General features: G+C 39.7%; 1 protein-coding gene across 5 annotated transcripts in view; it reads right to left on the bottom strand.

Moving 5' to 3' along the window:
- The window catches only part of epha8 (eph receptor A8), a 114130-nt gene that overhangs the window by 16538 nt on the left and 70191 nt on the right, over positions 1 to 27401 (bottom strand). For 3 of the 5 annotated variants that reach the window (XM_069140678.1, XM_069140591.1, XM_069140929.1), the window contains exons 7-14: positions 14978 to 15133; positions 14353 to 14778; positions 11350 to 11474; positions 8296 to 8458; positions 3628 to 3760; positions 1243 to 1310; positions 801 to 926; positions 63 to 248 (exon numbers count right to left, since the gene is read on the bottom strand). In XM_069140678.1, coding sequence (XP_068996779.1) covers positions 63 to 248; positions 801 to 926; positions 1243 to 1310; positions 3628 to 3760; positions 8296 to 8458; positions 11350 to 11474; positions 14353 to 14778; positions 14978 to 15133 — 1383 coding nt within the window. The remainder of the gene's footprint in view (positions 1 to 62; positions 249 to 800; positions 927 to 1242; positions 1311 to 3627; positions 3761 to 8295; positions 8459 to 11349; positions 11475 to 14352; positions 14779 to 14977; positions 15134 to 27401) is intronic. The other 2 variants (XM_069140844.1, XM_069140763.1) reach the window with 1 other exon arrangement.

Below are 27401 nucleotides of genomic sequence, written 5' to 3' on the forward strand. Positions count from 1 at the left end.
TACACCCCTACTTTATAGGAAATAATTCATTATGCTGACGGATAGTTTTAGCAGCAGCTTACTGTGGGTCACCACCCCCTCCAGGCGGATGACGTTGGGGTGGTCGAATTGGGCCATGATGGATGCCTCGGCCAGGAAGTCCCTCTTCTGCTTCTCTGTGTATCCTGCCTTCAGGGTCTTCAGTGCCACTGGGATGTCTCGTTTCCCCGGAAGCCTCATACGGCCATAACACACCTCCCCAAACTCCCCTGAACACATGGCAGAGGAACAGCCCAATGCAGCACTTCAAACACATCCAATCGTAACGATATCCCACTGTACTGAATATGCAGTGCACTCAAGTGTACCCCCACCTCCTCTTAAGCAATTTGTGTAAATGAGACTGTGTCAGTTAATTTGCCAGGTTAGATAAGAAAAAGAAATCCTCTTATAACTGTCCACACATACTGTATGTGCAAAAACTGCAGTTAGCTATTTACCCATTCATTCTTATGTTTGGTGCAGAAGAACTTTATGTGTGATTGCTGTTCTATACTTTATATTTCTCTACCTGGCTGCAGCAGTCATATGTAACAGTGTATTGTGAAGCTGACAGTGTTAGTATTCCCGGCCTGTCTGAGGAGCTTTGATTGACAGCCCCACGTAACGCTCTGATTCCGCTCTTCTATCCTCCTCTCTGCTGCACACCATAGCCTTTACACCGGCCAATGATTTTAAGTTAGCTTAGCCAATGATTCTCACCGTGTGTGTGTGCGTGTGTGTCTCTGTTTGTGTGAGCGCACACAAGTTCATGGTTTTACCTGAACCAATGATTTTCTCTATTTTTATCCTGGAAGCTTCAATTTCTCGGGCAAACTCGTGGACCGCCTGGCAGGGGTCCTCGTACGTGTGTGGGTCGATATAAAACCTCGCATCAGGGAATGACACTAAGATAAACAACATTAGCATTTGGTCACATCTCGGAGAATGAGAGCAACATCACATCTGAGCCCCTGTCACCGGTGTGTGCAGGGAAAACCTGATGAAAGCGGAGGAAATGACTGGGAGAGAGGAGCGGACAGAGGGAGGGAGAGGATAAAATGCATGTAAGGAAGGTGTACATTCTCCTGTAATCACTCAGAGCCTGATGGAAATTGTTTGCTCCGAGGATGAACTTTATTGCACAGCGATGAAAATGCGACCTCTTTGAGGAATGCCATCTAATCTATTATTGGTAATAATTGAGGAATGAGTCAAACATACCGTGACCATTCTGGTAATGCATCTTCTCCTCATCAGAATCCTGGAAGGCTTTGCTATAGCCACAGTGTCTATACAAAGCACACACACAGACACACACACACACACACACACACACACACACACACACACACACACACACACACACATGCACACACATAAACATACAGAGGGATGAGTACAGGACAATAGTGGAAAACTTGTACTGTCAAACTCTAATTCCCACAGCTCATAATCAATAATTGTTCATGATCAATCATGAACTTCAACTGTTCATCACTTAGTGACTCTCCATGTTATCTAGGTTTTCAATTGATAACAGTGGAAACAGAAGGAGGTAAAAAAAAACAAACACAGATGAACTTAAAGTCCAACCAAAAGACATTTTCGCATTTACCTCCCAGTGCTATCTAGCCTGCAGATTGTTTTTTATTGTGTTTATCAGTCCATCAAGCCATTTGAGTTTTCTCCTGCTATGCCAATACAATACAGTGGAGGCGTATGAAATGTTGCTTGTGAATATTTTTTTTTATTCCATTAGAAATAACTTTTGTTTTTATACAGTGGTCCTTTATATTTGTTTGGTCAAGGTTTTCTATGATTATTTATGTGCTGTATCTGTAAAATAATTAGCATCAATACTCATGTTAAAAAGGGATAGTAAAGACATCCCAGAAGGACATTTAGGTGACAACAGGAAACATTATTTCACACTTACAAAAAATAAAAGTTACAACCTGTGGCTTTAGGGCTTATGTTCATCTCTGGCTGATGTTTAGCTCATGTACAGTAAAGATCCTAGTTTTCCAGTATGTTAAAAGAATGTGTAATACAACAGTGAGTGACAAGTGAGTGTAATTGAGAGGCACTTAAGTGCTGAATGCACTCAGAGGGCTTCCTGTGCTGCAGTTGTTTGGCATGGACAGTGTTGGGGAAGCTACTCTGAAACTGGAGCGAGTGAAGAACAAGAGACGCGTCTTTTGAAGTAGTGAACTTACAGTGAGACTACCTCTTGGTTAAAAGTGACAAGCGATAGTATAAGCTCCTGAAAAAGTACCTTTACATACTAAACCTATTATTTTGCGACAAAGTGTTGTTCCTGCCTAACACTTGAATGTTCCAATTAATTTTTTTCTTCAAACATTAAACCAATTGCCTGAGATGTCCTTTACATTCAAGCCAAACCAGTTCACACAATGATGATTAAACCTATCACAGGCAGGTACAACTTTAGATTCTTAGTAGGCTATACAACGTTTTTAAATCTGGTCTGTTAAGATACTCCTACACTTGTTGAGTGAATACATACTGAACATGCTTTATAGGCAGAGCATGAGCACCAGAGGCTCCGACTGGACAAGCCGGCTAACTTCTGGTTCGCCCTATGCTAACTTGACACGGGATAAACTAATTTAATTGTATGGCTTTCCGGCTGTGTGGCTTGACTTTCCAAATCTTACTGGACTGAATGAAAACATAAAAATGATCTAGAGGTCTCCCTGCTACCATGTTACCAATCTCTTTATAGTATACTTTTAGTATGCTTTGTTAAAATGTCATTTAGTCAGTACAACAGAACTATTTGAGGTCCTCAACCATCTACCGTGGTGTGTAAACAGTAAAACTGTCTCTGATATTTTCTGTCATTAGAATTTTTTTTATATTTGAATCTGTAAATTGACCTGTGGCCCATCTCCCTAAACCTGAACACTGGCAATGCCTTTTTTTCTTCTAATTTCCTGAAACTATATGCTGTAATTTTGCAGTCACGATAGCACGATCTTAGATAACAACTTTAAGTCCTCTTACTTATTTTTTTTTCTCCTTAAACAGAATGGAAATGAAAAACTTAATATGCACTCAAGTGTGAATAAATGAATTGCAATGAAATTAATTATTTGGTGCAGTACTACAGAGATGTAAATAGAAGACATTAAAAGGGGGTTGTGGGGTTGGGCTGATGGGATAAGTGAGAACTTTTGGCTTGCAAGCTACTGGACATGAATCAACATAATTAAATCCACTATGAGGTGGAAATTACAAGTTAAGAAATTAGCTAAATAAGACAGGGAGGGTGAGGAGCATTAGCTTTCAGATGTTTTTCCTACATAGACTATCATCATTATTACAGCATGCAGACTATTTGTGCACCCTACATTACATTAACAAACTAAAAGTATTTTAGCTTCTAAAACAGGCTAAAAAGAGATCCTTTCCCATTTCACAGTTGTCTTTACTTAGATCACAACTTTTGTCTCATTTTACTTGCAGGCAATACTATGTGTGGCAAAAGCAGGGAAAAATACAGTGCACACGGGGGATTCGATCACAAGCAACATTACACAGAGAGAGGCACAGTAGAGTAGTGTAAAAAAGTGTTCCACACACAGCAGCGAGGGGTAGTGTGGTAAAGTGTAGCCTTGCCGTTTCCTGCAGATGAAGATGGCCAGAAAGGTGACCAGGCCAGACACCAGGGCCATGCAGATCCAGATGATGGTCATGGTGTTGTAACGAAGAGGAGCTGCAGATACACACAAACACACTGTGTTAGCCGAGGAGGAGCTGCCACCAACAGTCGAGAGCTTGCAGTTTACACTGACACAGACACTGGCAAACACAGACGGCAGGTAGAGTGTACTTAGTTAAACAAGATAAACAGGAATTTGGAGCTTCATTAAAGAGCCACGTATCATCCTGCATATCATTACGGCCTGCTTGCATTTTGAAAGTCTGTCTGTCACATTATGGGTCGGAAACATTCAGCTAATGTTGTCATATATTCTGATACATTGAATGTTGTCCCAAGTGATTAGGTCTACACTGTTATAAACAGCTACAAACAAATACAAACAAAATTATGTCAAGTATTTAGTTATTGAATGAACAACATATTATAATGCACAGTGAAGAATATAAGTCGCCATTGACAGTAAATCAAAAAGCCAGAGTCAAGGTAATATAATCTAAAATGAACCAACAGGACAATGAGCTTTGTAGTTAGTGGGACAGCTGGCCAACAGCATGTGGGGGCTCAGAGAGAGAGAATTTCATCACTTTGAAAGGTGGAAAATACAAATCCATCTAATCACAGTTTGAGCCCATTGGATGTCTATCAATATGTCAAATGCAAATATCTAAGATGTGAAGCTCCTTGTGACAGAAGACCACATGTTTAGTACAATTTCACAGAAAAACACGGCTACGTTTTGTAGTCTGTAAAAGCCAGAATTTTATTTGCAAACCAGTTGTGCTTGCAGGAGTTAACTGGTCTGTTTTTATTTCTTTTCATGCATTTCACAAACAAAATTAAATTCAATAAAACTTTGATTTTGGTATCAGAACAGCCGGCACACAAAATAATGTTATTAATTGTCAAAAGCGCAATTTTATCAGCTTGGCAAAACTGAACATTTAATGACTGCATATAGCATAATAAATGTGGGTAATGACATTTGAAACAATTTCAAAACACTGGCAATATAATAACCTGCTTATAAAGTAATGATAATATATTAATATCTTATAGCATTTTGTGATTGCTATTATATTAACATTTTAGATACAGTTTCTTCATGAAATATAATAATGGTCAGTTGTGACAGATAAAATACATGTGAGGTGTTTTATGGCACTTTTAATAACCATACACTCTAACATGACTTTTTTCACCTAAAAGGGAGGTAGTGTCAATGAGATGGGAAGCCAGTGAGGGATGAATTGCTAGTTTTTGCTCTTGGAGGGCTAATAACGGAGGACTTTGTGGAAGGACTCCATATGAGTAGGCACAGTAGGCCTCCTGATGCAAAAAGGCATCGGTAAGGACACATATATATATACTTACCATTCAAAACGTTAGTGCATAATTAATTACAAATATTTAATACATTGTATGCAGTTTCCACACTGACTGCAGCTAGTCCATTAATAATGTCTACAAGGTCTGAAAAATACAACATATTCATGGCATAAAATCAAAGGAAATTAGAAAGGTTTCAGTGTAAATGTGTTAAGGCCCTACCAACAGCCTGTTTTAAAAAAATTGGATGATGGAACAATGAATTCTAACTTTGTGTGAGGAAATGGGAGCTTGCACAAGGATATGATAATGGCAAGGGTATGTTCGTCACTACTGATTGGTTAGGGCAGAGCATACTCCCCCTTCACACATTAAATGGCCAACAGGAATATGATGTCTGACTGATAAATGAAGTAACAAGACTAGCCACACTAGGTTTGTGAAACTACACTTACCAATGGTGGGGTTTTCTGGCTAAATATTAACATGGGTGTTTACTAGGTAACATGATTCTAGGCCATACTGTACAAAACACAAATAAGGCTGATGTAAATGTCATTAGTTTATCTAGGTATTTGGCAAAGGTGAACAATGGGGAAGTACCTTAAACAGTAATGTTTCCAACAGCTACTTGATGCTCACTCCAAAATGTCGTGATTGACTCAGAGAGCCTCAACTTAACTCTAGAAATGCTAAGTTAATCATATTTTTTTCAAGAAGTTATGATGGTCTTTATTGATAAATTCAAGTCACCTAATACATCTGTGGAAGGGCACTTTTGAAGTTAATTTGTTGGTAAGATTTGAGGGCTTAAAAAAGGATTTCATGTCTATTGATTGACAGCTGCCATTAATAGTTCCTTTGACTGCTGCTCTTGAGTTCATCCAATTAAAATGTATGGATATAGCACCAGACCACGACATTAGTAATCTCAGGGCACCTAAAATAATGTCCTTACAACAGAACCTTACAATGTTATAGAGGGGAACCCAGCAATTCAACAGTTCCCACATGGGCAACAAAAGGAAAGAAAAACTTCCTTTAAACAGAAAGAAACCTCCAACAGAAGGGGAGAACAGAACCACCTGGAGAACGGAGGCAGAACAGAACAGCAAATAATAAACACTGGGCAGGTCTGTGGGCCCAGTAACCACAGATCAGAAACATAAAGCTCTAGGGGCCAGAGACACCTGTAGAAAAAGCACAAACTCTTCTGAACTTGTCCTGTCTCCAGCTTTTGGAGCTTCTGTTTAAATAATAAACCGTTATTTTCCTTCAGACCCACAGTTGTCATGGTTTGGCTTGTGTAGTTGTTTGATTTGCTTTCCTGTATCACTCCCACTTCCCAAAAATGTTCCCCTGTATCTGTCTATCTCTATATCATTCCATGCTCAGTCCCATTATTAAATGGGACTTCCACCCACCACAGGTCCACCGTCTCTGTCTCTCTCCATGCCTGGTCTCCTGCCTGTCACGCCCAACTAACCTGTTCTCAGTTTTCCAGTCTGCCCCAGCGGTAGTCACTCTGCAAACTTCAAGTCAGTATATACTCCCCTTCAGTCATTCCTTGCTGCTGGAATATTAAAGTCAGAACCTTCATGTCAAGTCTTTGTACCAAGCCTTCATGTAGGTCTTCACCTTAAGTCTTCATTGTTCAGAGCTAAACTTTGGGTTTCTCTGTACCTTTGCTTGTTAGCCAAGCATTTTACCTTCATGTGTCCTGTTTAGACTTACTACTTTGTTTTTACCCTGTTTTGGAGTTCATCAGCCCAGTTTTTGTAATCCCAACCTTGGTTGTAAAGCCATTATCGGACAACCTGCCTCTATGTTGTGTGCTTGGGTCCTCCTTCTTAACGTGAACCGTGAACATATTGGTATGTTTGAAGTTTATCCTTGAGTATGATACCTACCCTGTGAGCACAATGAGATTTCAGCAGCTAACGTTGGACTATGTGGACCATGGCTTTCCAGTAATCTAGTTTTGCTTTTGTCTGAGGGAGCTGGACAGGGGGCACTGTGAAAGGCAACACCCTTTCATCCTGCCTCAGAGTAGAAAAAACCTTAGTGCCAACCATAAGCAGCAACTCTGAGCATCAAACCAACTCTAATTCAAACCAATGAGTGACGTCACAACTAAGCGGGTCCATTGTTATATAGAGTCTATGTTACAGTATTTGGTTATAGTCTCAAATATTAAACAATCTAAATGTTTTAATATAATTCTGAACATGTGTCTGGACCAGATTTCAATTCAATTAATTCCTTAGCTGTCAAGATATTTAATTCCGAACCAAAGATGTCAACTTCATGGTAGTGTTACATAAAAAAAAGTCTGGTACAAGATCAACAGGTTTCATCCTCTGGGAACCATGAATTTGTGCAAAATGTCACCTGGATCCATTTAGTAGTTATTTCTGTTTGGATCAAAGTGGTGAACTGATCCCCCAGTAGTCTGATTCATCTAAGCAAGAGACTGTTAGGCGTTACCCAGGCTTCGGCACAACTTAGCTGTGAATTTACATCGTTCACAGCTGGGAATAGACATGACTCTGTGCCGGAAAAAGGCTGTTTTTCATAAACTTTTGGACATATTGATTACTCAGCATGTTGGCTTGTGGGATGTGTGCAGTCCTCTTGTTTTTAGAGTATGAAGATGAATCAGTATCAGGAGGAGGAGAGTCGGGGTCCAGTGAATAGCAGAATGAAGGGAGACTATTAGTCAGTGAAACAGCGCTGGGATTCCTGCCAGGCAGGAGGTTGGGCTTTTCAGACCTAGACTCTGCTCTGCACGTTAACTGCCAAATCCCCCATTAGGAAAGAAAAAAAGGTTATTATTATTTTAGTAACTTTCTGTGTTGTTTTTGCCCCAGGTGGACAGACGTATGAAGACTTCTACCCCAGACAGTATTGTGTTCAGCTGTTTGAAACCAGGATAGGCTGCAGTTTTGCTGACAGGGATGACCCTCTAACGAAGCAAAGATCAATGGAACAGAGGGATGGACTGGGGTGGTTTTCGGCCTCACTGACACCCAAACCTCTCCAGCCTTGGACCATGCTGTGCAGTCTTAGAGAAGATTCCTATGCCAAGTCTTTTGATAGAACAAACTGTTGTTTCTGGACTTTTTCCAACATAAAAAACAACATACAAGTGCTAAGGGGGTTCCTGTGGCTCACGGCAGGCAGGAGGTTTTACCCAAGAGTTCAATGATACACTATGCCTTCTTTCAGTTGATTTGTTCCTTATAGACCAGCACACAAACCTGCTTTCCCGGTCTGAATCTCTATGTTCTGGCTGAAGCGTCCGCTGCCTGCTGATGTTCTGGCTCGGACCTGAAAGATGTATTTGGTGCCCGGCTTCAGCCCTGATACTCGGGCGGTGGTGTTTTTAGACTTCAGAGTAGAGTAACTTTGCTCTTCATTATCCTGTGACACACAAACATATTCAAATGACTAGGACTATAAAGATTGGAGTGATGTAAGGAGGTAAAGATGAATTATGTCTTTAATATCTCTGAGCGTATGAAGCCATCATTGGTTCGCCACAAATTAATGAGCCTGGCTCCTTTATGGTAGTATTATTTCAAAAATAATTTTGCAATCATGCAATGCAATGTAATTAATTTCAAAAGAACACATCCAATATAATAAACAGTACATATGAAAACAAAACTATATCAACATACACTGAATATGACTTTCTGCTATAATGCAATATATGCTGTAGTTAGTTTGGTACCAAGTCAAATGCAATATCCTGAGAATGTGATGGTACTTGTTTAAATAATGTGCTGGTGATGGACAATAACAACAAAATGTGAAATGGTGGTGGCAAGTGCAGATGCAGCAACAGGTCAGGCATCTGTTAAAAACAGGCATCTGGATCTGTACACACAATACACGGTAAGTGAGTTACAATTGTTAACTTGATTTTAATAACTTATTATTTGTGAACCATGACAGCTGATGAAGACGGCTCACAGAGGCTAACTTTGCTTGTAGCAATAGCTCATACCATGAGCTCTGGGCTGCGCATAATGTCATGTCATTACCATTCAGTCTGCCAAAATATAACGTAATATGTGTATGTGTGTGTGTGTGTTGGCAACTTGTGTGTGCAGCAGATTTTTAAACACAAGTGTATAATGAAAACCTATTATTTGATTGATTGATTTTCAGTATTTCTTTTTGGATCATAATATTGGCACCAAAAAACAAATTTCAGGTATTGTGACATTCTTTAACTGTATACTATAAACTAAATAAAAACAAATACGTTCTACGTGCAGCGCAGTTTGTCAGGCGCTAGTTCCAAAGAGTTTGGATGGTTAAATTGCTTCCACAATAAAAGTGCAGTGTTTGGCTGCATGTGATTTACGAATTGTTAGGTTAGAGTTGACCATATTATTATAGTGCTTTTGGGAATAATGGCAGTGTCCCTTATACTTTATGATCACATAAATCAAATGATTAAATGGGGTAACTGGGCGTCCAATCACTTAACCAGTGTTTTATGAGCTATCCAAAACTTTCGTCTATCCCAACTGTGTACCCCATTGTTTAACCAGTCAGGTCATTTGTCTCAGGGATTAAAGGACAATACACATATATTCTTCAAACCAGTAATTCAAAACACATCAATGGACTCAAATCCAAATAGATGATTCTGCTACTATACGTCTTTACTAAAGCACGGAATGTGTCAATCTTTCAAACTTCATTCCTGTTTGTAGTAACATTTGCAACAAACTACAGGGAGCAGCTGATTTTAGGAAATTATTGAGCCTTTTTGGAAATGAAACTACATATTTGTGAGCCATTTTTCAAGACGAGGTACCAGAACCATTGGGCTTCAGGCTCACCCATGCAGACATGGTGAAGTTGTAAAAAATAATGCGGTGAACTTTTCATTGGATTTGTTGAAATTAAGAAAAATAGAGACCGGTTTTTATCCTGTAAGTGTCTTTAAAGAAGGTAAAAGAGCTCTACCAACACTATTTATTCTTGACAATCTTGTTTTAAGTAGCAGATTTGGGGAAGGCCATGCTGGGCATTGTTATCATTAATGAATACAACCTGATCTGCCAGTCAGACGTAATTAGCCGGCAATTACCTTGGATATGTTTTGATGTGCTTTTATCATCCAGAAAAACGACAGGTACTTTGGAAAGTGTTTGTCTTAATCTTGTTTATTTTCAGACAGTAGCTTTAGTTATGGTGTAGCTCTGTCTACCTGCCATGGAACGTTTTATCATGTACATACTCATTACAAAAGGGATGCATTTATTGTTTTGAAAGAACATTATTTTTGTCTCTATTAGCAATAAAGGTTATCATTGTCATCATTGATATCCACTTAGTTTCCTTCCGCCTGCGAAAACATCTTTGCAAACTTAATTCAGAGATACTTTGTATGAAGGAAGAATAACTTCAACAAAAACAAGTTACAAGGTGCATCCAAACAGCAGAATATGTGAATCATTCATGTGTCCTTAGGTAGGATAAAAGCCTAATTATGAGGAAGTGCTCGGTGCATAAGACACTTTTTTAGTCTTCATCGTCCTCAGCTGGTGAGGTTCTGAATCTGCTGCCGCCCTCGCTGTGTGACTCATTGTTGTTTTAGTACAGTGCTATAGAAACCTTAAGAAAGCATATTGCTGACTTGTCCACTTCAAATCCCCCACAGGCGGCTCGCCCCCTGAGCGAGGCCAGATTAAGACACTAGCGCAAGAGACGAGCTAATCCTTCAGCACTCCCTACACCACTCTGGTTGTTTGGCTATGAGACTGCCGGCTCCCAGGCCGCTCCCCTGCAATTAGCTGATTTCTATCACCACACACACCCACACACATCTCCCCATACGGACGTGCACGCATACACGCACACAATCGTAGCAATTAGCTCGTCGCGAGGCTTATGCGCCTGCCAGCCGCTTGCTGTCACTGTCACTTTCGCTAAGTTGGAATCTACACCGTCTCATCCTGCTTCTTGCTCTCCCTCTCTCGACCCCCATTTCCTTTCAATTAACTGAGCTGCCAGCAGGATATTTTTCTTGGATTAAGTTATCCAGAGTTTATCCAACCGCCACTCCGCTGCATTCTCAATATCTTGGCTCAGCTTAGTCGCAGCCGTTTGAAGACAATGAGCCTACAGGTAGAGGAGACTGTGTCACTTCATTTCCTTGCTAAGCTGCCTAAATGGTTTCATATTTGTTATTTTTGGAAAACAAACAAAATATGTTGACATAACCCTTAAACAAAACACTGCAGAATGTGTTTTTTTGGGCCATTTTTTAGATGCAGCAGTTAGTTGAATACCTTCTCATAGTATTTGATGTCATACTCCAGGATTACTCCGTTGGGCCGATTGGGTTCATGCCACAGCAGAGTCACGCTGTTCTGACTGGTGTTCTCCTGGCGGATCGCTAACACTTCAGAAGGGGCTGCACAAGAAACAGGGGAGATTACTGCTTTGTCAGATAAGATGTAGTTTCACAGTGACAAATAAAAAGTATGAGAACCAGCAGAAAAATCCTGTTTCTACAGAAACTGGTTTTCAAACAGCGTTGATTTTAACACCTCTACGCTAAGTGCAGATCAATCTGACGATGTGGTTTCAGTCTGAACAAGTGCTAAAACTAAATAACCAAACACTTTGTATTTCACACTTCCTGGATATTTTCAAAAGATGTGCACTTGACTGTATTGTTTATTCATACCATTTTTGTTGTTGTGAATTGCCAAGGTTGTTGTTTAACTGTGGTTAGTGTTAGTCACAAAAATGAATTGGTTAAACCTGAGTTTAGATCTGTTTTGGCCACTTTGGCAGTGCGGAGCCTATGACGGACTCATTCTAAGGTCATGAAAACACAAAAATCTGTAGTTACAGGTTATTATTTTGAATATATTATATTACATTTTTGCCAACAAATCCCCCAGATTCTGACACTAAACCTTTAACTTTACTCTCGACAAACCGAAGTCATATTTTTAATGGACATAAGGTATCCTGACTTGATAAACAAAATCATTTTAGGAATTTGAATATATTGATTTTTGATTTTTCTTAGAACAGCCTCTTCAGTGCTGTTCAGTGCAGACCTGGGTGCAATCTACAGCACTAAATATACTATAGCAGTTTGAGAAAAAACATTTATACAGTAAAATCTCAAATGAATTGAGAAAATACTTGGCATATCAGTGAGGTCTAGAGGAGGGACATAAAAGGTATTATTTTGATCCAACGAGTGTCTTGTGTTTGTCAGGAAATTAAAATGCAGCAAAACCAACTTTTAATTACAATACAGCGCCTGTGAAATCATGCAAAGAAATTGAAGCTGCAACTGACTGCTTGACTACATGTTAAAATATTTTAACTGGGCAATAAATGCTGTGTGACCAATTCACAGTTCTTTGTGTCCATTATTATGACCACACCAGATCTCTATATGTTTGAGCACCAGCAGCACACATATACTATAATATCTTACTGTTCAACACATCCTGTTCCACTGTGACCTGCTATTTTGTCTACCAGACAACAAGAGGTTCCTTTGGAAGCTCAGTGTAAGCCAATCACTGTGGTTGGTACAGGCCACAATGGGAAAACATGGCCAACACTCATCACAAATTTGCTCTTTCAACATCAAAATGTTCAATTCACTCAAACTATTTATAAAAAAAAACCCACCAACTTATTGTCTGTCTTCAAACTGCAGGGGTCTTTTCTATACCGAAGAACTTTTCCAACTTCCAATTGTCCAATTTTGCAAACTGTTCAACTTGAGTGCAGTTAACAGTTAAAATCAACTGATCAATGACAAGGTCAATACACCTGATGGTCAGCTCATTAAGTTTACAGAGCTATTATTTGTTATTTGTATATCATCAGAATGGAGCACAGAAATGTCAGAGGTAGACAAGACTGCTGTTTGCTGACAGTAGCAGCTATTTCAACGAGTCCTTATGGAAACAAAGTGTGCGTGCTGCAAGCTGTTTTTCATTATCAGCACAAATATTGTTGAGACAGCACATTTGTTTCAAAGATTGTTATTTTGGTACTTCTGCACATTTGACAGTCAGAAAGACAGCAAGCAGAAAGAAAGAAAAAGATGTCTGATGAAGGGCCAAGTCTAGATTCAACCTTGAGATGATTTGGCTGCAACTGAGCTAACAACAGCCAAAGTGCAAAGTACATCCTTCATTTTGTAACAAATACTTTGTGGCGTTGCCCTTATTTTGGATTCTAATTATTATATGGCTGTTACAGTGAGTCATTCAGGTCCTAATCTGGATCCAGGACATCAGTCACATGTATAATCTTAAACCATTGAAGCAAAATGAGCATTTTTTTTTTTTTGCATTTCCACAATTTACAAACATTATATTTTTTACCCATATCATAATGAGGAGTTTTCTTTAATTACCTCTCTCGAACCTGAAAGACCATGGTGCTTGGTTTTGTTATGTGTTTTTTTGAAAGGTAGTATGTTTTAGATGTTTCATTGAAAATTTGACAGCCGATCAGATACACCTCAGTAGATTGAACTCTGGTTTTGGTCTTTTACCATCTCCTCTTCCTCTCTTCAGCTGCTAAATTCTCCAGTAAATAAGCAGTACATAATGGGGAAGTAGTCATTACTCAATATTACCCAGTATCAGTAGGGCTATCATTATTAAATTAGTAAGTAATCTGCAAATAATTAGTTTCTGTTATTTTGCACTTGTTGTTTGGATCGGAGTTAATCAAGAATCACTCTTAAAGAAAGTGGGAAGTATGATCAATTTATTAATAATTAAGAACTAATTATTATGTAATAAGTTAACAAATATAGAATCCCTGGTAACTAATAATTATTCACCATGTAGTCCTGGATTAGGAGTTATTAGGAAACTTAAAAAACACATCAACTATCACTCATCCTTTCTCAATTGTTGTTCAGTAAATATGTACATTTCTGTATACCACATTGTAAGGAGTTATAGATATATTGTTATTATTATATAAAATACAGCTGCTCAAAATTAACAGCCTGATATTTTGATTTAGAATCGTACAGAATCAGAACATGGCCTTCATATTGAAGAACACTTGACTGTGCTCCAACCAAGACTATCTTGGTTTTGAAGTTGTTCATTTCTATCTCCCTGAGTGTGCTTTAGAGATAACTTTATTTCCAGGAACAGTAGAAAGAAAAGGACCCTGCGACAGTGGATAAACCCTTACGGGTCATTACTTTGGTGGTAAGGGCCGAGACAGGTATGTAACACATACCAAAGCCTACAAAATCAGTTGTTGTGCGTCATTGGGGTGAACCCTACCTGCCTGGTTCGTTGTGATGTTGACCAAGGCATAAGGTGACGCCTCATTGCTCAGGCGCGTCACTGCATTCATGGCCTGGATGCGGAAGGAGTAGTTGGTGTGGGCCACCAGGTTGAGCACTGTCACCCAAGGCTCTTTTAAACCGGTCTGGCGAGGAACGAATCGAACCGCCACCGTGCCCGAGCGCTCCACCATCCCTCCTCCACCGGCCCCAATGCTCGCTCCTCCGCCCACCTTCCCTCCACTGGCGCCTCCCGGGAAGGATGCACAATCCTCACAGGGCCCTCCTTCCCCAGAACATTTCTGACACAACACGCTGTACTGCAGGTCGCTGCGACCCCCGGTATCCAGAGGTCGATCCCACTCCAAATTCACAGAGGTCCCATTGACTGAGGAGATGACGTTTACTGGAGCAGATGGAGGGCCTGGAGAAAAGAAGGCGCAGATTCAAGTTCATTCAGAGGTTTGAGCATGTCTGAAAAAGTAAATTGAATTTTTAAGGCAGAGATAAGTTTGACACATTCCATGTGTGTTGTGCGAGTGTGATTGTGTGCACGTCTTAGCAATATTTGAATGCAGCCCTGTGGGATTGGGTGTTCTGATGTACAGTGTGTTTGTGCTTACGGGAGCATGAGGCTGCTGGGGGGTCATCCGCCGCCCGATAGTAGTTGGAGTCGCAGGGGCAGGATAGGGCAGCTCTGGTCTCTGAGTGGCTGTGCTGAGGACATTTACCACACAGGCCATCGCCCGCCACCGGCTTATAGAATCCCACCTCACAGGCTGCAGAGAGAGAGGGAGAGAATAAATAGAGTAAATAGAGAGCTTGCAGGGAAGCTGCACTCCCATAATCACTCAGACCATGATACAATTCTGAGGAAGTGCAGCCAGAAAGGCATGAATCACACTCCTATAGCAAGCTATGCATATGACGCACAGCTTCAACTTTTTAAAAACTGTGTCATCTCCTCCAAAGCACACATTTTAAGACCCTCCCTCCCCCTCCATATCTATGTATAATTACAGGCCTTGCAACCGCAGAGACCGCAGAGCAGGGGAGATGAAAGTTATACTTCTTTCTGCTCAGATTTGGGCTGAAAAGGCACTGCACTGTTGATACTCCCAGTGAGACCATCAGAATCCAGACCGTGTTTCAACCTCATTCAGCTCCTCTGATCCATATTCACTTTTAACTCTGCACTGATTAATAATAGAGGGGGCTCTGATAAATATATTCTCTTTTCAGGCAGTTAATAGGCTTCTGCTATGGTAAATGGGGCAGGGGTAAACCTTGCATACACACAGCAAAGCAGCAGCAGACAACGGCGTGCTCGTGTTTGCTCTTCCTCACAGGGTAATTTATGCTTCCCCAGAATGCTGTGTGGTAGTTTACAGATGCAGCATTTGCCTATCCTTTCCTTGTTAAGTTTATAGAGTACCATCTGAGGTATTTTTAGATGTATTTAAAAAGAAATGAAACCTTCCAATGCTTGTACATGAAAAGTACACATGCAAATGTTCATCATGGAAGCACCTAAAAACACATGCAGATTCGCACTCAACCATTTGTTTAGATTTTAAATTATGATAATGTAGAGGTTTTTTTTGGAACAGTTTATTTCTAAAAATTCAGTGGAGCCAGCTGTAATCATCGCCCTCAGGAAGCAGCTTTTATTCATGAAAAATGTGACTATTTACAACATCAGTCAGTGAAGTGCAATGCCGTCCCTGAAAGATCTACTACCACTGAATGGAGGAGTTGCTACTTCCCTAACTGGCTTCCCACTTGCAAACATCAGCACTTGTTTTTTATGTCCAGGGGTACCATTGCCAGCAGGCAGACCCTGGTGTCTGTGGCAGCAGGACGTCAGCCCACAATATCCTGACATTTAAAAATGAAATTTAAACGAGAATAAACAAGTAACTCAAACACTGTAGATGCATTATTTGCCTCCAAAATGAAAATACAAAAATTAATTCTGTGCAGAGAAACAAACCAAATTCTAAATAGAAAACATTCTGTTCTGCGTTGACAGATGCCAGAAAAAAAGTATAGAAAGACTTCATAATTATCCCATTCTAATGGAATCAACTGTAGATTCAAATTCCGACACCAGATAGTGTCAACGTAGCAGAAGTGGTCAAAGGTTCACGCTACATCTGTAGCTTAACCACTGTAGCCCACGGCTATTTTTTTTTTCCTAAATTTCCACCTGAAAAAACATCCCCCAGTGAGTAACAGCTCCACAACCACAAGACCAAAATGAATAACCTTGGGCTCTATGGATAAAAAAAAAAATGTGTACAATAATTTCCTCTGTCTGCTCCACAGAGCAGAAATCTTAAAAACTCCAGAGCAAAGTGGAAATATCAGCCTTACAATAATGAGTCAGTGGGCACTAATGTTATGGAACCTGTAATGACAATCAACTAAATACTGAACAATGCTACCAGGTGGCCTCTCGTCCCACGAGGAGCTTCCAAAAATGGTGCCGCTTTATCCTGAATCCCTGTTTGAACGCACAACGCATCACAATTCAAACAGTGTAAACTATTTTAAGATACAATACCATGGCAACAATAGTTCCTTGTAATAAGAGTATGCACATAGAAAAAACATAGTATCTTCCCTTATAGGGCACATACTTGTTCACATCACTATGTGCTCCACACTATTTTCACAATAGGAGCCCAATAAACAAAATACTTCCAAGTTTTAGACTGTTTTACTTAAAAGGGGGTGATGATTAGTTATTGACTGACTTTAAGCTATGATGTGCATGCATGAGCAAACTCAGACATCACAAATAAATGAAACCAGTAATAATGGCAAAATACATGCAACACAAGACCGAAAGATGAACATGATCTTTTTTTTTTTTTTAAGTCTCCCTTTTTATCTGGGTTGATAAGTGAGACTTTTACACAATAGTGCATGTATAATCTTTTGTTAGATAGCTTTGTTCATAATTCAGTCTCCTTTATTATTGATTCACCATTTAATGTGCCATAACGTGTTCCTTTCTGCATGTCCTTTCAGCTGATAATATGGGCTTCCATTTAGAGTGACATAAAACCGTGCAGAAGTAAAGAGAGAGAGAGAGGAGACAGAGAGAGCTGTTATGCTCCTTGTGTGTTTGTCATATGAATACTGTCAGTGTTGATGGAACCAAAAGCTGCATCAATTAGAGAACCTGATTGATCAATGTCACAAAAGAGCAACACAATATTTCTGTGAGAAACTCATGACAATTCAAAGCTGGAAAGCTACAGCTAAAAATGTCTCAAATGTTCCTTTTTCTGATTGACATAAGAGAGTAAGGAAGAGAGAAACAAAGCAAGCTTTTTCAAAATGTTCCCCCTTAAAATGTTTTGTTAATGAATCCTTTTAAGCATGTTGCATTTGATATGTGGCTTTGCTGTCAAACTCAAAAAACATAGTCAATTGACTCAGTATGGTAAAGTATTTTTCTATATATATCATTTTCAATGTGATTCAAAGTTATTACAACCATGTAAAAAATTATAAATATTTAAATTATATATATATATTGTTGACACAATGAAAACCTTAAATAGCCAGCACACATGCTGAAAAAAACTGTTGTTTCAGTGTGCTGACATGTTTGGGAACACAAACCAGAGATGTGAGCTCGAGCAGGGTGAGGCAGGTGGTCTGAGGTGAGGAGGAGCTGGAAGCAGCTTGCAGTTTGCAGAAAAGGATTCACCAGCTCAGCTTTGTTCCACTGTTTACTAGGGAACCCTGTGCTCAGACAAAAATGCCTGGATTGTGTGTACAGACATCAGGTTGACATACCTAAAAACCTGGGGGGACCTGCAGTTTTTGCAGTGCACATTTCAGCAAAGACACATTTTACCTATTTTTTTCACCTATTTTACCTATTGACTTTTTTCAAGTTCAGTCTGCCAATGAGTTGATTCTGAAGCCAGACTATGACACAGTCACAGGTATTCATCCTGGGATGTCAACATTGAGCAAGTCAGTGTGTAAGTAACTATCATTAAAGCTGCAATAGTCAATTTTTGGCCACTTGGAGGCACCACAACAAGCTGTAAACACAAGATCACCTCATGGAGTTGTTATGGTGATTATGTTATAGGCAAAAAGTCAAACTGACAATGCACTAGTAGCAGCCTGTTGTAACAGCTCAACATTTTTTCCCCCTAATTTCTTATTTTTTCCTGTTTAGTTTTTATACAGTTTTTACGGTGTAAATGAATCCTGTGTGGCTGGACCCTTTTCTCTTTATCTTACTGGCACTTTCAAGTCTTGTTGTGCTGGCTCACAAGGCTAACAGGAACAGCCGTACTGTTTACCTCTGTGACCAGTTAGCAGGGCTATCCAAACCCACAGTGCTACCCGGAGAGAAACACCAAAATGCCCAATGAGTCAAAGAGGAGACGCCTTCTTGCTCAATGGCAAATAAACTTTTCTATGCTCAGTTGTCATGGGGAATGTGAGGTCCCCGGCAAATACGATGGACGAGCTTGGGGCACTGACAAGGATATAGTGGGAATATTGAGGATGTAATGTTGTAGGAGCATGGCTGCAGGAACGTATCCTGGACTCCAGTATCCACAGCTTTCACAGTGCACAGACTGACAGAGATTGCAGACAGAGCGGTAAGAGGAAAGAAGGCGGCAGTTAGGTTTCCAGTATTGGAAGCCGGGTGGAGTGTCCTCGGGTTCTCCTTCAGATCAGATTACATTTTAACTTTCTAAATGGACAATACACCTGCACAACAGAGTAGCTGCTCTCAGATTTGTAGATGAACACAGTACAGCGTGTATCACTACAGGTAAACAGACGGAGGACGATAGTGTTCTTCTCTTTCAGTTTCAGGGCCCCCAAAGGAGCGCAAAACTATTTCTATTTGCAATATTTATACCAGACTGTTTTCTCTTCCTCCTTTTTATCCCGTTAATCCCTCCATCCCTTGATGTTTTTTGTGAAGCCCCTGAGTTGAAAAGCAGGTCACGATAAACATCGGAACAGCTCGTTCATCAAGGAGAGAGGCGGCGAGCACTTTGAAGTCTCTGACAGATTCACTAGGAGTTTCACACACACACACGCACACACGCACGCACGCACACACACACACACACACACACACACACACACACACACACACACACACACACACACACACACACAAGGTTATGGTAATGAAAAACACACACAAACATACACATGGGGTGGTGTCTGATGGAGCCACAGTAACCCCACACAACATGAATTCATCAACACACAGGTGAATATGCAAAGGCAGAGAGAATTGGCGGATTGTGTCGAGACCAGCTGTGATAACCTTTCCTTTCACATCTGATGTGCTGCTCATTTGGTGCTATGTATGAGGGAGAAATTAAGATATAAATTGGAATTATAAAAAGCAATGTCATCATCAAAAAGTGATAAACAAACACACAAAACAAAAAACACAAAAAGAAGGTAATACATGGGAAGCCTAATAACCAGTGGATTCTGGGCTGCTGCCCGGCTAGCAGAGCTTTACAGCAGGGTGTTTTTTTTTTGCTCCTGATATTCCCAATATATTTCATACATTCTAGTTAAAAGCATTTTAAACAAAGACAAGTGGGATTAACGACCTCTAGCCAGATCTGTAGGCTTTTTGTCTGTGGGTCAGATCTACGAGGGAATCAGGTGGATTGCTTTATTGCACAAAGCAGCAAGTAAGCTCTTTTCTTCTGGCACAACGTTTCAATTGACTGCTTAGAATATCACAGCACTTTGTTCACTCTCACCAACAGCAATGTAACTTTCTCTGAATGCACAATGTTAAACGTTGGTCTTGCAAATCAGGACCAATCCGTTGCTTCAGCTGTCCACTGAGTGAGTTTCGAGTGACTTTGTATGTATTTCAGTGGCATTTTGCAGGTACAACTGGACAATGAAAACCGTGGTTGGTTGAAAACTACATTTTAACTAAACTGCTTTAAGTCCTTCCCAGACCTGCAGCAACTACTAGTAAATGTCAACATTTACTATGTCAACATAGTAAATGTTGACATAGCTGACATGTCCCTGAGACAATTTTTCAACTGATTTGCTAGAACAAAAGTTCATGACATTTGTTATATTTCACAAGACATTGAATCCCACGGGTAAGGATATACTATGTGCTTGAAATATGGGCAGGGAAAGCAAAGGAAAGGAAAGGAGGAGGGAGGTGAGGTATGAGGAGACTCATCTGTTGGGTCACACTTCTTCAGGTTAAAAACTGTTTACAGAATATGTACTTTGGTAAAAGTGTGTGTCTGTGCATGTGTGTGAGAGAGCTCATGTGTGTCTGTTTACGTGTTGCCCAGTGTGTCAGTACCTGTCAGTGTAGTGCACTCGCTACAGAAGAATTTGCATTACAATGAATCTTAATAGCCGTGTGCAGCATTGTGTGCTGACCTTGATTTATTCCTCGTATAAGTGGGTAAATAAATACATTGCAAAAAAAGGGGGAGCTGGAGAAAGCACATCATCGTCCCATGCATGAGGAGACTGAGGGAGGAGCTGGGAGGAGCGGAGGTGAGCGGGAGTCTTAAGTGCAACCTGGGCGGGCTGCTGAAATCCAGTTTTCCCTTAAAACGTAAATATCTGTGGCAACAGTTAAAACATGTAAAGAAAAATGTTGACATTGAGGTTGTTGAGCCATGCTGTTTTGACTGAATTTATGATTACTTAATGTTTTTGTTTTGTTTTTGCTTTTTGTTTGGTCAGTTGTTTTTGCTTACCTGAAGGCAGACTTATAAAAACAGTCTAAACAAATAATTTTTTTGCAGTGCATATTTCAAATGTTCTTAAATTGTACATAAAGGTGCTTATCTAAAAAGTGTCTTGTTGTTTTGTATCCATCTAGTTAAGTTACTGTTGTTGGTGTTTCAGGCTAAGGAAGACCACTAAAATTGAGACAAGGGTCCAAGTCCGAGCAAATTCAAGCTCAGGAATGAGTGTAAAATGGGGATCAAGTCAGTGTCCGAACAGGTTTGACATTATGTCGGGTAGTTCTACTTTTGTTCTAAATAGTTGTGATCAAAAATGAATTGCTAAAATTGTAATTATGTTGAGAAAACACCGATTTCTATACATCTACACTGAAGATTCTTGGTTGTTGGCAACCACACAGTGGAAAATAAGTAATACCTGCATGACCAACCCTATTGCCAAAATACAAGATTTAAAGGTGTTGTATAACATTTTAGTTTAAAACGTTCCAAAAATTCATTAAAATCAGAATTGTAAAGTAAAAGCTTCCATAAATATATACATATAAAAAAAGACATGGTTTAGAGTTAAACTAAAAGTTACATTAACTGATACATTGATGACAAGACAAGTCAAAGTCCCACTCAACACCCTAAAGTCCATGCTGCCAGGCCACAATTACAGAAAGGTCACACTATGTCCTGCAATGGCACTGATCAATGGCTTTGAAGACTAAAAAAAATGAGGAGCAATATTGTAAAAGATGGATAGAAATACAATGGATGCTTTCCTGAGGTGATTGTGCAGAACAGTCCCTGTAATATTAAATAATTATTGCATTTCTATGTGTACATGGTAGTTAAGCAGCCTCTTCAGTCTCCTAAGAGAGCAGCCAGCAAAAGAAAAAGCAGAACAGCAATAGGTGAGACAGCTGGCCAAAAAAGAGACAAATCCAAGTGAAAAAAAACACAAGATGGACAAGTTTGAGGTAAAAGAAATATGTTTCAAGACTAGACTACACTACAGAATGTTCTAGTTTTAACCAATTAATCCCCCCGCCCCCATGTGTGAACCTTAATAAAAAATAAAAAACATTTTAGCTAAAAAACAGTGAGTCTTAGAACAGCAACACATTATCTTGTATTGTTTAGGTGCAGATTATCGGTCAGTAAAACTAAAAATGGAGATGACAGATGGGAACTTTACTTTTAAACTTAATCCATCAACAATAACAGATTTTAAAGCGCTACTTGCTCTTCAAGAAAATATTCAATCCTGATGTCCTAGACCTAGCACAACATCGACCTTGTAAAGGAAACAGGCCCACTCCAAAATCTAGTGACAAAGTTTGCCAAAGGCTCCTTAGCTGGTTCCCCAGGGATCACATGAAGCCACTAACGAGCTGCTGAAGCTGTCTGAGTGATGGATGAATGTGTCGGTGAGATCAGCTGTGGAAATGGGACACTCACCATCCACACTGTCCCTCCTGTTACAACGATAGTCCACATACAAACAGCTAGATAGCTGCTCTGCACCAACCCACTGTACATTTTAAATGAAGGCCTCACCTTCCAATTTGAAGGAAGCTTGATCTAATAGGCATTCATTTCCAGGTGCATGGAGATGGATGACCTTGGGGATAAAATGGATGGAGCTGGTTTAGATCCTTTAAGTAGGATAGATGGATGGGTTCAGCTCATTTGTGTTAAGGTCAAAGAAAAGCACAGAATTTCCCTGCAATCTTTATTCACTGCAACTCTTTAAAGAGGAAAAAACATTTTGAACAGTTCTTGCAAGTAACAGTCAGTTACGACTTCAGAAATAATACACAAAAGAGTATACACACAAAATGTATTCATATTGTGGGGCAATTTGCTTTCAAAATATAAAACTTTTTGTTAGTGCCGGCCATTTCCATTTCTATGGCAATACAGGGGGTATTACTAACAACTGTAAAACAATCAGTCATGTCAGTATACTCTTATGTAGTGTAAGGAATTGTAGCCAGTGAGGAAATGTCCCTCCTGATCTACTGTAGGTTCAGGCAGGCCTTGGCACCTCCTACTTCCTGGATCACCCATTCGGCGGGGTATGAAAGCCATTTTATACCGTTAGCACTCGACTTGTGTTTTAAAGCTACATAGTATAGTGTTTTTATTGTTGTAGTTTCTTCAAAATTTGATTTAATAAAGTGCCCTTAATTGCACTTATATTCTAAAAATTGTTTAAATAAACTTTGTAATCTTGGGGGAATCCGTTGTCTCGTCTTGTTTTCCGTCACTTGTGGATCGGTGGTTAGTTTTATCCAAAGTCTAAAAAGAAATAACCTACCATGCAGTGGTAGTGGTCACACAATGTTTACTACTCCAGTGAGTTGGCCAACCCTTAGTAATACCAGAAATTATTTCTAGTCCGTTTCAAGGCTTCTTAAACTGAATAAATACAACACACAGAAACACAAAACTGGTTTGCTAGCTCAATCTTGTAAGTATGATATCTGCTGAAAAAATAAGTTCATTAACACATGTATGTTTAAGATCGTCGTGCCGTGTAAACCACTCACCGGACAGCGATCATGTGAGCTGTCATGTGTTAAAAGACAGTAGAGCCAGACGCAGCTTGGATTTTAAGCGTGCGACTGCCTGGGGTGTTACGGTACGGTTGCTTGGATCGACAAAAAAAAACACAAAGAAAGACCAGATTTTGCTAAATGGGTCACATTTAATAGGCCTAGCAAGTAAAAACAAGCTTATATTGCATATAATATAAAATTCAATTCCAATTATATATTTGCCATGGAGATGTGTTGTCATGTGTTGAGCACGTTTCAAATGTACTGTGCTGACCAATCAGATTTCTGGGTCGGAACTGCATATTGTATAATAAAGATTTACAGTGAGATGATTCGAAACTTGCAACTTCTCGCAATTCTCTATGCTGCAATATTCTGAAACCTGCTGGTTTCCACCGAAGCAACTACACAAGATGGCGTTACATTTCCACAGTAACGGCTCCCTGTACTTCTTTTTTAACTGTCAATTTTTCAGGCTTCATCACAGCTGGATATAATTTGTTGCAACTTAAAACATGATGAGGGTAGTGATACTGAGATACTTGCAACAGTTGCATTTTTGCTCGTGATGAAATGGCAAAAACAAACAACAAAAGGAACCCGAGAGGGTAGAGAATGTTCAGCTGCCAATGGGTTCCTTATGATGATACTCAGGACTTGTAAAACATTGTGCCATAACTTGAGACAGGAGATCTTTCCGGTTTTAAGCCTTGTGTCGTACAGACACAGCTGTTCCCCAAATCAAATGATAAATCGAGGTAATCCTCTCTTTCTTCTAAAACCATTTCAGTCAGCTGACAGTTTGTAACTGATGTGACCAGGTGACTTTGCTACAAGCTGATTGGCTGTTAAAAGAGGTGACATGCATTATAATACTGTCCACTTGTGACTTGACAAGCTGAGGCGACTGCGTCAGCTGGATGGAGTCAAGCTGAGAAGGGCCAGTTCACACTGCTGTAACTTTTCCTGTAACATTCTAAAACAGTTTAGTCTCGTCGCAAAAATCTTCAGTCCGAACTCAACTGTATGCTTTACTGTATCTGATAGAGGGGCATTTTTGATTGTAGAATATATGTTTACATGGGTGATGATGTCAATAACACAAGACTTGACAAGAAATGAAGCTACAAAATCATGTTATGGGCAGATAATAATATACGTATATATATATATATATATATATATATATTTTTTTTTTTTATATATATAGTTATGAAACATGAGAAACACGTCACCAGACAAAGTTGCTAGTGAGACAAAACTAATAAAACCTAAAGCCTGGTGTTGAGGCAGTTGGCTGTCACTAACTGTTTCCTGTGCTACTTAAGCTCTACTTATCTTCTGCATCTCGTAAGAGTCAAATTATTAGATGGACAACATTTTATGTATTAGCAATCAGATCTAATTATCTGTCTAAAAATCAGTTTGTACTGTGGGAACAGGTTTCTGCGAATGTCAGCAAAATGTTCAACAAAAAAAGTTGCACGTATGCGTGAAGAAAAGAAGGATACATTAGCTGGAAAGCTCAGCCATTGCTGCATTACCACTACTGCACTGTGTGTTTGAGAACTATCACCCATCTCTGCAGTTTCCCCTTCATCCGCAGGCTGCAATAACATCTTTTAGCTTGTTGTTTGGTTTGTGGCCGTCAGCTTTTACTAGTTTGTTCACTCCCTCCCACCTCATTTTACTTTTATTAGTTAATTTACCCCTCACTACCTCATTTGAACTCATTTCAGCTGTACTTGGCAGCTGCAAAAGGTATGAAAGGACCCCTCCTAAACAACAGACAAACTTAGTGGCGAGTGTAAAAGATATTTTAGCAGCTAAAATGCCACAAATTTATCAAACACAACTGAAATGAGAGTAAATATTCAACTTTACATTTAATCACAACTCTATATCAAAGCTATTTTTGCTTTCTGTCAAGTAAATGTAGAAATAAGCAACTGTTTGTTAACATTTGTTATGTACTGGCCACGTTAGTGGCCAAATGAGTTTGAATTTAAATGTTTCAACTGGCTAAATGCAGAAAAGAAATGTCTGTCTAGGAAGAAAGAGACCTCCCCTCCCCCACACAAAAAAAACCCCAGCGCAGTGAATAAAATAAGAGGTAGAAAAATGATCCCCTTTTGTTATTTATGCTTTGAGAATTAAGTCTAAGAGCAAATCTGTACACTGACAAAAATTATTTTCCCAAGGATTAACAGAATATTGTTTTCTACGTGCACACACATGTGAATGCTACGGGGTTTTTATGTATTTTTATACAGGCATTTGTGGGTAAATTGTATGGTATAACTGATTCCTATCTAGCTGTCAACTTTCCTGTCTTTTTGATTAACACTAATACAAGAGAAACCATGGCAAATTTCATGTATGGCGTCAATATCTTTAGTCCATATACATTCCTGCCTCTCCTCATCTGCCTGTTGGCCTCCCTGCTGGGTTCAAATCAGTTCCATCAATGAAGCCATCACAAAGGGAACATTACTGCAGTGTTTTCCTGTGGAAAAGGCCTGGTAATTACAAATCAAATGAGACAAATACATCCCCGTTAATGAGCGTTAAACGGATGTTAATTATCCGATTGAATGGCTGTCACCATTAAGCTGTGTCTGATGGAGGGAGTGGGAGGAGAGGAGGTGGGAGGGGTCGCGGGGAAGGGTAGCGCAAAAAAAAAAAAAAAAAAGAAAGAAAGAAAGAAAGAGAGGCATTCTGAAAGGCATATTAGCAGCAGATTGAGAAGATCAGACAGTGTGAAGCGCGTGTGTCGGAAACGCAAGTGAGAGGGGAAAGGCGTGGGGAGAGGCAGCGGGAGAGAAGAGGGGAAGGAGGCTAAACTTTCCTCTTTTTCCGACATTACCAATTGCTGCGATGCATCCGAGGGGAAATTAATCAACTGTTTTTTATTATTTATATATTTGAAAAGGACAAAGTGTGCAGGAGGAGAGCTGAGCAGAGGCAGGAGTCACACTGAGCTAATGTGGTAACAGCCAGTCTACCAGGCAGCCCCAGTCATCACATATCCATCACAGTAGGATTAAAAAAAAAAAAAAAAAAAAAAAAAAAAAAAAAAATGTTCTCACACTTAACATTCAAAATGAGGTACAATTCCTCTGTGATTCATCAAGCAGCTCACATAATGAGGGGAGAGTCTCCATTTGGATCCGAAAATACAGACAGAACAACACAAGAACGGTGTTAGAATGAATGTCTGGGTGTGTTTGAACAGAAGTACAGTCAGTAATAAGTCCTCAAAGGATAATAGGAATTCCTGGCGTTATAGAAAGATCACCAAGCCAACATAAACAGAGGCAGGGAATATACTAAGAGCCGAGCTGGTTCAACCGTTCCACAGCACCTTGAACGCTCTACGTAACCTTTCATATCAGCAACTGTGAAATTCATGTATTCTAAATTCAACATGTTTTTCCCCGCTCCAGGTCTTTTGTTTGCTAAGGTCAAAAGGACAAATGGGTTTCACATTCTTGCATTTAAACAGGAGTGCTTCCTCACTAAATGTATCACTGTGATTTTATCCAATATTGTTGGGTAAAATTTAACCCAAGCACTAATAGTAACAATATAGGAATATTTTATTTTGGTAAAGCATGTGTAACTTCAGACATGTGACTTGGGTATGTCTTATTATCACTGCTTTGGATATAATACTGTAGTAATGTTTTCTGTTTAAAATTGCCATTGACAAGTCACAGTCAGATATCTGCGTCTGCATCCTG

This window comes from Embiotoca jacksoni, unplaced genomic scaffold (genome assembly GCF_022577435.1).
Source record: "Embiotoca jacksoni isolate LCO1_2020_lvr unplaced genomic scaffold, fEmbJac1.0.p SCAF_1, whole genome shotgun sequence".
Lineage (NCBI taxonomy): Eukaryota > Metazoa > Chordata > Actinopteri > Embiotocidae > Embiotoca > Embiotoca jacksoni.